General features: G+C 34.9%; 1 protein-coding gene across 1 annotated transcript in view; it reads left to right on the top strand.

Annotated features, from left to right (window-relative positions):
* unc13c (unc-13 homolog C (C. elegans)) overlaps positions 1–6,677 on the top strand; it is a 154,667-nt gene extending 147,990 nt beyond the window's left edge. Inside the window, exons 32-33 of the mRNA XM_079373504.1 lie at positions 630–789; positions 5,196–6,677. Coding sequence (XP_079229630.1) covers positions 630–789; positions 5,196–5,481 — 446 coding nt within the window. The 3' untranslated portion in view covers positions 5,482–6,677. The remainder of the gene's footprint in view (positions 1–629; positions 790–5,195) is intronic.
* Positions 6,678–13,384: the final 6,707 nt, after the last annotated feature.

Below are 13,384 nucleotides of genomic sequence, written 5' to 3'. Positions count from 1 at the left end.
AGATCATGTTTGCTTCATCCAATCAGCCATAATTATGTTTTATAATACAGCATGTGATCTAGTTTACTACACTGTCAAAAAATATTTTAGTATTTAAATAAAACATCATTTGAGTTAATTTTATATGAAGATAATGTTTCAGTCTTTATTATGGAAGCTTGTTGCTGCAAAGAAATAATAAATAATAATAAAAATATAAAGGTAATTGTGACTTTTTAATATCACAATTCTGACTTTATATCTCACAATTCTAAAATTTTTCTCACAATTCTAACATTTTTCTCGCAATTCTGATTTATTTTCAGAATTGTGAGTTATATACTCTGAAAAAAAAAATGCTATTCTTAAATGTTTTTTATTCTGTGGCTGAAATGGGCTTAAAAAATTCTAAATTTCACGTTTAATTCAGTGTCTTGCTATTTCTTTGTAATTAATTTTAAAAAATTTACTAGCAATTTATAAGTGAAAATCCTATACCATTGTTTGTCCTTTTTCTCCCCCAGTGTAAGCAGGTCTGAATATCTTCCTGGTGCCTGATCATGTGACTCTGTAGTGATAGAAGTCATAGAATTAAACATGACTCTCTTGTGTTTGCTGATCTAACTCGAGAGCATCCTCTTCCTCTGCAGTTGTGGGGGTGAACAATATCAACTGGCAGACGAACGCCATGTTTCGGCCCTTCGTGGAGATCAACGCCATCGGCCCGCACCTGGCTGACAAGAAACGCAAGTTTAGCACCAAAACCAAGAATAACAACTGGTCTCCAAAATTCAACGAAGCATTCCAGTAGTGAGTATTCATTTCATATAGGAACTGAACTTGTCTATAGTTTATATTCATAACAGTAGTTGTGTACTTAAAGATATAAAAAGTACCATGTTTATGGAGATGGAACCATGCAATACCATGTTTTCTTTGGGATATTTACTCAAATATGGCACTAAGCACTGTCCATGTTCAGTAACATATAAACTTGATTTTTAATTTTTGAAAGTCTGCTCACCAAGGCTGCATTTATTTAATAAAAAAAATACAGTAAAAATGTTAAATATTATTATAATTTGAAATAACTGTTTTCTGTATGAATATATGAAGAGTTAATTTGCAAAAAACAAAAAAAAACTCACATTTTCAAACATCATGTTTTTTCATTGTGCATTCAAAATTATCAATCAAACTGTGGTTGGGTTATTTTGATTAAGTAAAAATAACTAAAAAAAATATGATTTTTGACAACTTCAATTTCATAAACTCTTCATATGGTCAACTGTAATTTATTTCTGTGATCAAATCTGTATTTTCAGCAGTCTTCAGTGTCACATGATCTTCAGAAGTCATTATAATATATTGATTTACTGTTTCAGATACATTTCTGATTATTAGCATTCATATTTTTGCAGAAACCATCATGAATAAAAAATAAAATAACAGAATTAATTTGAAACGGAGCATTATAAATGTCTTTACTGGCACTTCTGATGAATTTAATGAAGTAAAAGCACTTTTGAATGGTAACGTATGTCAAGGTGTCACAGTATCATCACTGATACCATCACAGAATTGATTTATAAGAGTTGGATGTGAATCCCACAGGATTATATATTACTGAAGTAAATGGATAAAGAGACGTGATTAGATACGTGATCACTATTATTCCCTCCGTAACCCTATTTCTTTGTCATCGTGTCCTCATTTCAAAAGTTTTACAGAAAGAAATGAATCATACTTTTGAAAGACCATTGTAAAACTCAGTAGCCTAATAAAAGATATTTTATTTAATATTTTGAGCTCATGGAGCAGCTGAATATATCTCACGTTATCTCCTATTATTGCTTGTGAAATAAATGAAAAATGTCAGACTGTAAACAGAGCATTCGACATCAGCGATCGTCTCGTCTGTTTCCTGGCTTTTCACAGCGGCGTTGACGGATCGCCTTTAAACTGCACAAATGCACTTGAACAAGAGAAACCAAGCATACACATGAAGATTTACTCCTGACAGTCTCACTTTAGGCTTGTGAAGGAAAAGATAATTGAGAAAGGCTTTCCAGAACAGTTGACTCAACAAAAAGACCAGCATTTGGTGTTTCAATGGCGTTCAAAGCCAGCGAGTAAAATGTGATGGAAAACTCAATGACACACTGAATTAACCTCTCTCTTAGAGCGCACGTAAAATAGCATGAACTCAAAGCCCACCTTTGGATATTAAGGACCTTTTAGCTTAATGGAGTCTTAAGCCGTTTTTGCGTGGGAACATAAAAGAGCTCCTGTGTGGCGCTTTTCAATTTCTGTGTCGGATAAACATTAAGCTGACTGGGTTACAGAAACGCTGCTTTACAAACAAATCTGATATAAAGACATGCCTGTGGAAAAGATTTTACATTCATGCACTGGACAAACATCTTTGTGTATGTTGTGCTGGCTGATATGACAGTCGTCTCGGACTTTCTGAATGCAGCATCATGCAAAGGTTATGCGTGTCATTGTAGAGATGCTCTATTCACCACCAGCCATGCAGCTGAATGTGAACTAGCTAAAGTGGTCAAAGGGCGGATGGCATGATAAAATCAGTAATATTCAGTCAGCTTTACGTACAATAAAATACAGTAGCTTTTGAGGCTGATTTGACTGGAGTCTTCATCTCTTGTAAAAACATAAAAGTACCAATCGTGTCTTAAAACACTTGGACATCCATGAGGTGAGACATTCTGAAGGGTTGCAATGTAAAGCTCACATTTATGTTAATTCCTATGAACAAATATGTGCATTATTTGAACTTGTAAATGTATAAATCATACTTTTAGTGAATGGCCTACTTGTGGCCTTTTGGTCTCTTTCTTCTAAAACCTTTCTGGTGTCATTATGCATATAATGCAAAAGTTATTGAGTTAGTAGTTGAAATATTGGATTACTATATGGGGAAATCTCAGATACAGTTCTCAAGTACAGGTGCATCTCAATAAATTAGAATGTCGTGGAAAAGTTCATTTATTTCAGTAATTCAACTCAAATTGTGAAACTCGTGTATTACATAAATTCATTTTTGACTTTCATCAGCTGTAAGCTCTAATCATCAAAATTAAAAAAAAAACTTTTGAAATGTTTTACTTTACATGCAATGAATCTAAAATATATGAAAGTTTCACTTTTTGAAATAACTTACAAGAAAAAATGAACTTTTTCACGACATTCTAATTTATTGAAATGCACCTGTATTAACATTAGTTAATGCACTAATAATGAACAATACTTCTCTGGAATTACTTCATACTTCATTTACTAACGCATTTATAAGATCAAATGTGTGTGTATGTGTATATATACACTGCCGCTCAAAAGTTTGGGATCAGTAAGATTTTTAATGTTTTTTAAGGGAGTCTCTTCTGCTCATCAAGGCTGTATTTATTCAATCAAAAATACAGACAAAACTTATTGCAATTTCTAATATTGGTTTCCTATTTCAATATACTTTAAAATAGAATATATTTCTGTGACGCAGCGCTGAATTGTCAGCATCATTACTCCAGTCTTCAGTGTCACACGATCCTTCAGAAATATGCTGTTTATTATGAGTGTTGAAACTGTTGTGCTGCTTAATATTGTTTTTTGTAACCTGTGATACTTTTTTCTTTGATACATTGATGAATACAAAATTAAAAAGAACAGCATTTATTTAAAAAAAATATTTTGTGTTACAATATACAATGATATTCAAAAGTTTGGGGTCAGTAATTTTTTCTTTCTTTTTTTTTTTAAGAAATTAATACTTCTATTGAGGAGGGATGTGTTAAATGAATAAATGTCATAGTAAAAACTTATATTGTTAGAAAAGATTTCTATTTTGAACAAATGCTGTTCTTTTTAACCTTTTTATTCATCAAAGAATCAAACAAAAGAGTATCACTATATCACATTATATCAACTATATCACTATTATTACTTACATTAACAAAGATTAATACAAGTTAATATATTTTGATTATGTATATAATATATATATATATATATATATATATTTACAGATTAATACATGATTAATACACTTTTTACAGTGGGAGGTAAACGTTTAACGTAAAACTCTCAGCATTGCGTTCATATTCTTGGCTCCTCTGCAGAGTTTGATCTTGTAATATCACTTAATGCATAAACCATGTTAAAGGGGTAGTTCTCCCCAAAAATGGAAATTAACTCAACCTCAAGCCTCTTCTTTAAGACAAATACAATCAGAGTTATATTAAAGTGCCCCTATTATGGGTTATGAAAAGTTCATATTTTGGTTTTGGGAGTCCCCAATAAAAGGCTGACATGCATGCAAGGTCAAAAAACTTTTCTTCATTTTCTTATAATATGCATTTATTTTTACCTTATTTGCTTAACGACTCCCAAACCATTCGTTCAACGGTTCATTTTTCCAATCCCCTCCTTTGTGTGACGCTAATCTGCGGTGATTGGTCGATTTAATTTAAAAGCAGGATTTGTGAGCTTTTAACACTCCAACAGCGACACCTAGTGGCAAAGGATGAATTTGCAGTTTCATTCAGACCAACGCGAAAATCAAGTTTTCCCAGGTCTGCGTGCGCAACAAGTGCGCGAGCAATATGCTAATGTTTCATGTTGACGTCAAAATGAAACGGCTTGGGATTCGTTTTAAATTCAGAGTCGCTTCTTTTTTTACTTTATACACGATGCACTTTCAGATTTAAAACTTTGCAGGATGTTTTCAATCACTTAGAGCTGTGTTACGCACTGCATGAAAGCTCATATTCAAAAATCCATAATAGGGGCACTTTAAAAAATGTCCTGGCTCTTCCAAGCTTTATAATGGCAATGAATGGGGGCGAAATTTTGACGCCCAAAAAAGTGCATCCATCTATCATAAAAAGTACTCTACATGGTTAATGAAGGGAAGTGAAGCGATGTGTTTGCGTAAGAAAAATAATAATAATTATAAACCGTAATAACTGTTGTAAGCATGTTCCAGCGGATGACGTTGGCATAGCGTATATTTTAATGTTTATTTGGGTTTAATATCTTGCTCCATAGAGTGCATTGTGTGTAGTTTCCTTTGTTTTTACAAACTAAAGGATTAGTTGAATTGCAATAAGTGTTAAACCCGGAACGTTTGTTTAATACTTAATCAAAAAGTCAAATTTGATGCGAATTAACATAAATGTTGTTGTGCCTTCTCCATCCAGCGTGCTGAGTAATGAACACGGCCCAGAGGCCTACGAGCTTCACATCTCCGTGAAGGACTACTGCTTCGCCCGAGAGGACCAAATCATCGGCATGACGGTCCTGCAGCTCAGAGAACTGGCCGAGAAGGGCAGCCTGAACGCCTGCTATCCGCTCGCCAGGAGCGTAACCATGGACGAAACCGGCCTGACCATCCTGAGAATACTCTCGCAAAGGACCAACGACGAAGTGGCCAAAGAGTTCGTACGTCTCAAATCAGACACGCGGTCGGCCGAGGAAGTGTCGTAGAGAAGAGCGGTTGTGTTTGTTTTTGTGCATGTGTGTAAAACATCTGTTGGAATGTTCATTTTAAACTACAAGTACGTACAAAAGTGTTTACCTACCGTATGCTCTCTATCAAATATTATATTCTGCGAAGTTATGTTCAAGAGACAGTTTTGTATGACGATTAATCTTTTTGAACAGATATCGTATTTGTTCAGATAAAGTGCCAAACCTGATGAGTTTAAAAAAAAATTAAAAACAAAAAAAAAAACAATAGACTAAATACAAATGCATATGAATTATTGGTGAAGTTGGTATCTTTCTAAATTTGCTCGATTATTTTGTCCGGTGTATATCATCCCTTTTTAAGTGTGTAGCGGTTTTGTTTGTCTTCATTCCTGCACCGTTTTTGTTTGTTCGTTTAGTTTTTTTGCGATTTTAACACACGGCACTGGTGGTGCATGTCTCGTTTTCTTGGTGACGTCTCTCTCCCTTGTGTTCGCAGTGAACCCGCTCCCCTCCAACATTTTGTATTCGAGTCCACTTTAAAAAGAGACCATTTTTTTAAATGGCGATGACTGCTACGAATCTCTTCATAAGTGTTTGTAATTTTATAGTCGTTGAAAACAATGAAAACCACCTCGAGTGCTGCCAGTCCAGGCAGGAGGGGTGGGAGGTTCTTTTCGTTTGTTTTTCGTAGGTTTAGTTGCTTTACGTTTCCTTTTTTACCATAGTCTTTCAGCCTTTCTGAATTATCACTGTGAACATGGGCTGTGAAAGGCAAGCTTACATCACATTTGTTGACTGTTTGATATCATCTTTTTATTTTTTCAAACAACTTTGATTCTTAAAAAAAGAAGAAAAACTGCCAAAGTTATATGAAAATGTTCATACAAAAGCAATCCATGATCTGTATGGAAATCAGTATATACTATGTACACCTGCTACATACTGTACATTATGTTTCTAGTATTGCTGAATCAGTTCTGATTGTCAATGGGCCGGTTTTGAGTTTATTTCGGGATGATTTCTGTGGAGTTGTTTTATCTGGTATGAGCGTGGTAAATATTGCTTCACAGAAGAGTCACATCGATCGCCGTCATCTCATTTATTTTTGTTTACAGAGGAAAAAGTTTAACATTTGGTATTTATGCAACATTCCTATGTATTGCACTGATGGCAAATTGTATGTCATGTAAATATATTTAGTGAGAAATTGTAATGAAGGTCTCGTTTGCATTTTTAAACTCTCTATCAGCTATTATCATTAAACTTTCAGGCCTCACAGAGGAAGTCAAAGGGGTAATTTCACAAATACATGGCCAGGTCATCCCAAATTTAAAATAAGAAATTGCATTGACATTATTTTTATGACAATTAAACACAACAATACAGGCAAACTACACATGCATTATATTATACTGTGTATATCTCAGAGGTACTTTGCCTTTATTGATTATTTAAAAAAAACAGTACAATATATAAATCTGGTTCAAGGAGATACAGATCACTTACGAAAATTAACCAAGGTTTTACTACAAATAAAACATAGTTAAACCATGGTAAGGGATTTGCATCTGGATGACAGTATTTGTTGTTGGCTTTGAAACAGCGACGGATCTCCTCACAGTATGTGGTAACAGGCTCTGGATGTGACTGACACACATAACAGCACGTTTTGAGACGGGAGCGTTTGTCATGCTGCTGGTGAACAGAAAGCTGTTCACGGATCCAGAATGGCGCTCTGAGAGAGAGGTCACGTGACGTCTTTGTGCTCTTTTGCAGAGAGCAGGAGGAAAGTATAACAACCGATGGTAAGCCCACAGATACAAATACATAGATTCTGTATTGACGACTGTTTGCAAGTTATTGACAATCGACGCCATATTGGAAAGGTCAAACTGACAGATGTGGCGCACTACAGACAGCGGCTGTTCCAAACATTTGGTGGGTCATTAACATCAGACAATTCGGCTTAATGCAGATTAAAGAGAAAATTGGTAAAATGTTCTTGTACTACACTGTAAGACCGTACAAGCTGATTGAACTCGGAAACTCGTTGCCCTAAAAAAGTAGATTTTGTCTTGTTGAACAAAAAAGACATTTAAAGTTCATTACATTGGAAAGTGTTAGTTCATTGAACTAACTATCTGTTACAATAACTAAAATTTACCTGTTGAGGTAACATTAAATTGCACTAAAGTTAACTTTTAGTAGACCAAATTGCATTTTTAATATAACTATTTAACTGGTTTAATATGATTTCTCTGTCGATTTATTATTCTTTAAATTACAGCTGCATAATAAAAAAGGACAAAAATACAAACAACAAGGATTTTGTTTTAGAATTTAGAATTAATTTTACAAAATCCATTGAACAGATTTCAGGTAACTTTAGGTATGTTGAGATTTTGTCTAATTAAACAAAGAGAAAATGTATGTGTTTAATGTATTGTTCATTAATCAAGATGCAAGGCATAAATCAATCCTAAAACAAGAATGGCCTGAGGGAGGTTCTCTAAACCGTCCTTCCCAAGATTACCCTCTGAGACGATTCCTTACAGGGGCTAGATGGAGGAGAAAGACAGGGGATGTTGTGCAACATCTTCGCTTTCGCGGATTCCAACTGGAACGTTTTGGTGTGAGAGTCATCATCAGAAGCCTGGACATGACGGAAATTAATAAAACAAATTTTTTGCTAAAAGCTATGTTATGACCCCTTTAGTTTACATAATTTATAACGGAAAGAAAAATCAACAATACTTACAAAGCATGCTTTGAAGAACTTCATGAGGGAAGTCATGTATTACAGGAAAAGTTCACCCAAAATGAAAATTTGCTGTTAATTTACTCACCCTCAAGCCATTTAAAATGCATGGTCCTTGGTGATTCATAAAATGGAAGTGAGTTTGCCGAAATTGAGATTTATATATTTATACAGTTACACAAAGCTTTCCATTGTTGTATGGTTTGTTATGATAGGACAATATTTGTCTGAGATACAACTATTTGAAAATCTGGAATCTGAGGGTGCAAAAAAATCTAAATATTGAGAAAATCACCTTTAAAGTTGTTCAAATGAAGTTCTTAGCAATGCATATTAATAATCAAAAATTACGTTTTGATATATATTACGATATGAAATTTACAAAATATCTTCATGGAACATGATCTTTACTTAATATCCTAATTATTTTTGGCATAAAAGAAAAATTTATCATTTTGACCCATACAATGTATTGTTGGCTATTGCTTCAAACATGCTACTTATGACTGGTTTTGTGGTCTAGGGTCACATATGTAAGAAGTCAGAAAGAGCTTTATTAACAATTATGTTTACATACACAAGGAATTTGACAAGAGCTTCCAGTGCAAAAGAATGTACGGACATATTGCAAACATACATGATAGTGCAGACATACATAGGAATAACTCAATAGAGATGGAATATAACACTAATATAAAAAAATAAAAAACTGAAAATTAAATAATGCACTATATACAGATGTAGAAATGTAGAAAATTAATGTACAGATATGTTATTTACAAGTGTGCAGATATTTATGCAGAATAATATAATTCGTAACATGCATTTAATAATTTATAGCAATAACTTGAGTATATAACTTTTTTTATATAGCATATATACTGTATATTATAGTAAACGAATATTTGTAGTCCCCACTTCTTTAATGTTATCACTGAGCCAGACAAATACTGCTCTGATTGTCATTTAAACAAACAATAAACATGTTTTATCTTTTAAAAGAGATTTAAGTCCAAAGTACTGCTAATATTTTCCATATTGAGTTTTACAGTTGTTTTACACGTATTTTGAATATGTCTTAGGGTTAAAGGAAATGTCTGTACATTTAATGGAAAATGTACTGGTCATTTTAATTTTAAAAGTAGCTAATTGTTAATGGAAATTTGAAATTGAATTATGAAAATTTACCAGCAATGAACATCAAAAACCAAAGTATATAATGAATTATAAAGTTAATGGCACAAACTATATTGTGTACATCCATCAGCCGAATACAGCATCATCACTGGTTTAAACAAAATAAATAAATCCAGCTCCAGAGGTCTGAAGTTTTCACTTCATCAATAATGCACTTTCAAAAATAATAATGCACCATCAAAATGGGCCATAGTCTTACCTTCATATTAGTAGAGAATATTTGTAAGAAAAAAAATCCATAGAAAAGGGGCTAGTTTCTGCCAAGACACTTTAAGTTTATGGATATTTTCATTAAGCCTAAAACACAATGGAGTGTGTAATTTAAAATACAGGTATTTTGAAAACACCTTGAAAATTCCTTCATATCAACACAGTACACTGGGAAATGTACCTGTTCAGTTTTATTGAGAGAAACCTCTAGGACAGACCTGTATGCTTCTGCAATACTGATTTTATAGAACTCGTCATTCAGACCTCAATGAATTATTGAGTCAGTATACCATATTCAATGCATTTCCACGCAGCCATTTGACTGCAACCTCGGATGCATGGGAGGCAGTTGCTATGGAAACGCTTTATCTCAGCCTCCGAGTGCTGTGGGTGATGCTCCTCATGTCTTTGACCATAAAAACTGACTTCTTAAAAACCGCAATCACCAAACCAGCAATCAACCGATATTTCAGTTCCTGTGGGTCTATAGTAAAGCTCTGACCCGGTCATCAATCTCTCAGCGGTGGCTCAAAGGGAAACAAGACTGTTTGAGAAGATTTAGAGTAATGTTGAAGGCCTTTGCTGTATCTCTTACAAATGCAGCTGAATACCAACTCACTCTGTGTTTGTTTTTGCTAACCCCGGGTTTTCCCCTTTGGCCTCGACCGCATCTCTCAACCACAGCAGATCAGATTTTACAAGATTTTGTGTAATTTATAATCGCCACGAAGCTCATCCTGCCCATTCAGCCATGTTTTATTAAATGTTAATTATTTTTTCTAACACATCCACTTCATTCAGTATCAATGGGGAAGAAAAATTGGAACCTTTATTTTTTTTAACCTTTAAAAGTGGGGGATGAACAAGACTTTTAGAGCCCAAATCACCAAAACCAAATAAATATATTGCACTTGAAATTACTCAACCGGCTACTTTGGTTTGGAGGATTCACATTGTTGTATGTTCATATGGCAGAGTCTTCACAATATACACAGACGAATCCAACACTCCCTTCTGTCAAAAACAGCACATGCTGTGATTCATGAATCTGCTCAGAGCCGAGGACACACACGAGCAGGTGGAGATTGATTTTGCATATGCCCTTCAACTGTCTGCTTACGGCACATCATGAAAGATCTTGAAACGGGGCGGAAAGGAAGACATGGGACCGTGCAGACGGAGATACACTCAAGATTCTCATAGCCTTTGAATGACACACTTATAACATACACAGGTCCAGATAAACATTATATTGCTTAGAGTTTGCTCTCTAAAACTCATTTTCGTTTGTTTCAAATATCAATTTTGTCCTAAAAGTTCTTAGAAGAAAAAATTGACATAATAGAGGCAATAGTTAGACAATAGTATATATATAGTGAGAGAATTCACTGTTGTACTACTGAGACTCCCCATCACCTGTAACCTTTTCGCACTCGTTTGACTAGCGCCTGCCACTGAGGTTAAAGGGGTCATCGGATGCCCATTTGATATGATTCTTTGGGGTCTTAATGAAAAGTCTGTAACATAGTTTTTTTAAAATTTCTCAATGGTAGTGTAAAACAACACTGTTTTTACCCTGTCAAAAACAGCTCTGTCTACAGCAAGCTGATTTCTTGCATGCCGCTTTAAATGCTAATGAGCTCTGCTGACCCCGCCCCTCTCTTCTGAGCCACTCTCTGACAGACGTAAACTTTAGCTGCATTCATCGTGAAACTTGCTAATTAGGACATAATTAGGAAAGGCGATTTGCAAAGATTCATTAAAAAAACCTTACACTCACGTCTTCTAGAGGTGAAGCTGGATCACGAATGATTCACGTGAAGATATATGCATTTAGGTAGATCAGGGGAGCATTCCCTTCAAAAACAAACATACTCCACTGTGTCTTCAGCGGCTCAGGTGTCGGGAGTAAATGACGACTGCTATGTTCATTATTACATCCTACAACAGAACACCTCAATCGCTTAGGATTGGTGAAACAATGGTGGACTGATGACAGCTCACTCAGGGCGGGTCTAAGGTAAGACACCAGTCCAGTCTGTGCAGAAACGCTACTGTCAATCAAACTATCGTGGGAGGGGCCTTAGTCCGTGTGACGTCACACAGACAGGGATCTGAGATCGGCTCGATTTGAGAAAGGGAAAATGATTTAACGAGATTAAAAAAAAACACTGGGTGGATCTTTATCATTAAAGGATGGTTGTGTACACACACTGCCAACACACATTTCAGTTCAAACAGCTTGTAAAAGTGCATGTCGCATCCGATGACCCATTCTGACGGCACCCATTCACTGCAGAGCATTCATTGCTGAGACACTGATGCAATGCTACATTTTGCCAAATCTGATGAAGAAACAAACTCATCTTTCCTTTCCCATGAGGTGTGATAAAAACATTAATGTTGGCTTGCAAAAATACACAGCTCTCCTTCCAATATCCATACTATTTTGGATAAGGACAGAAGACTAAAGCAGGTTTCAAGTCTTCAGTGTTTTCAGTGATATTAAGGCCGAGCTGCTCTGGAGGCTTTCCTGCATCCAGCCATTAGGACATTTGCCTCAGAAAACAGACACGATGCTCTCTAATTCAGGAAATGTCTTGGGGAAGAAACGCTCCAGTGTCATTGGTCTCGCAGCGATTCTCAGACGGCTGTTTGTCCTTATTGGACATGTCTCGAGGAAGCGAGCTGTCCTGCTTCATCAAGCACAGAGAAACATACTGTACATACACAAGCAGCCAAAAGACATTAACCTTCAACCCACATTCTCGCGCCAGCTCATAATAATCTGCTCATAAACACAAGGAGAAAAAGACAGAAAGAGATGCATTACCAAGAGTACAGAGACGACTTAATGTCGGTTGCGACCCGACGCTCACGTTCACATTGCAGAAGTCTTTTAGCATCTGTTCAAATGACAAGGACTTCAAATGTCGTTTCACTTTCACCTGTTCCGGGTGTGTCGACATTCATTTGACAGTTCAATGAGACGTGTTTGCGAACGCCACGCGACATATTTATGGATTGTAATAATTGTTTTCAAGGACAGCAACGGTCAGACCTCTGAATATGTTTTAGTTTATTATTCCATCAGGAAATAAAGGTAGAGGACATCATGACATGGTCAAAGTTTCAGTAAATGCATTTACATGTACTGTATAAGTGAATCTCCAAAATTAATGAAACGTTGCTTTTAGTGCCATTACTGGACAAAACAAGCAAGAAGCAATGCAATATTTTGCAACACATTTTTTTCATGCTTGGGTTTTAAAAAAATGGTGTAAAAAAATGCAATTAACGTTTTAGTTATAACATAAGACAAAAGAAACTGTCAATGATCTGTAATAATAATAATAGTAGTAGTAAAACGGTATTTTATTTTAGTGTGTTATTCATTAGATTTACAAGAAAATTTAGCAGTTGTCAGCTGTAGTCTATGAAATATTACAACCACACGTGCATAAAAATGCATGACAATAATGCAATAAAATAAAGAGAATATAAACTATTATAAAAACATGCACATTAAAGGCAATACTGTACATAAATCACATTTGTTTGAGAAATTATGACCACTTTATTATTTTTAACCTCATTTAATTATTTTTTCTCATTAAAAATGAGTTTTCAATTATACATAATTTTATTTACAATGATTTTATTCAAACTAAATACTGCAGCTGAAAAGATGGATATTTATTAACGAACTGATTTTTTGAGAATTCTCATTCTGATTTAATGAGAATTTAAGGG

Source organism: Barbus barbus (assembly GCF_936440315.1).
Source record: "Barbus barbus genome assembly, chromosome: 23".
NCBI lineage: Eukaryota > Metazoa > Chordata > Actinopteri > Cypriniformes > Cyprinidae > Barbus > Barbus barbus.
The sequence above is the reverse complement of the archived record's forward strand: the minus strand, read 5'-3'. Positions and strand labels throughout refer to the sequence as shown.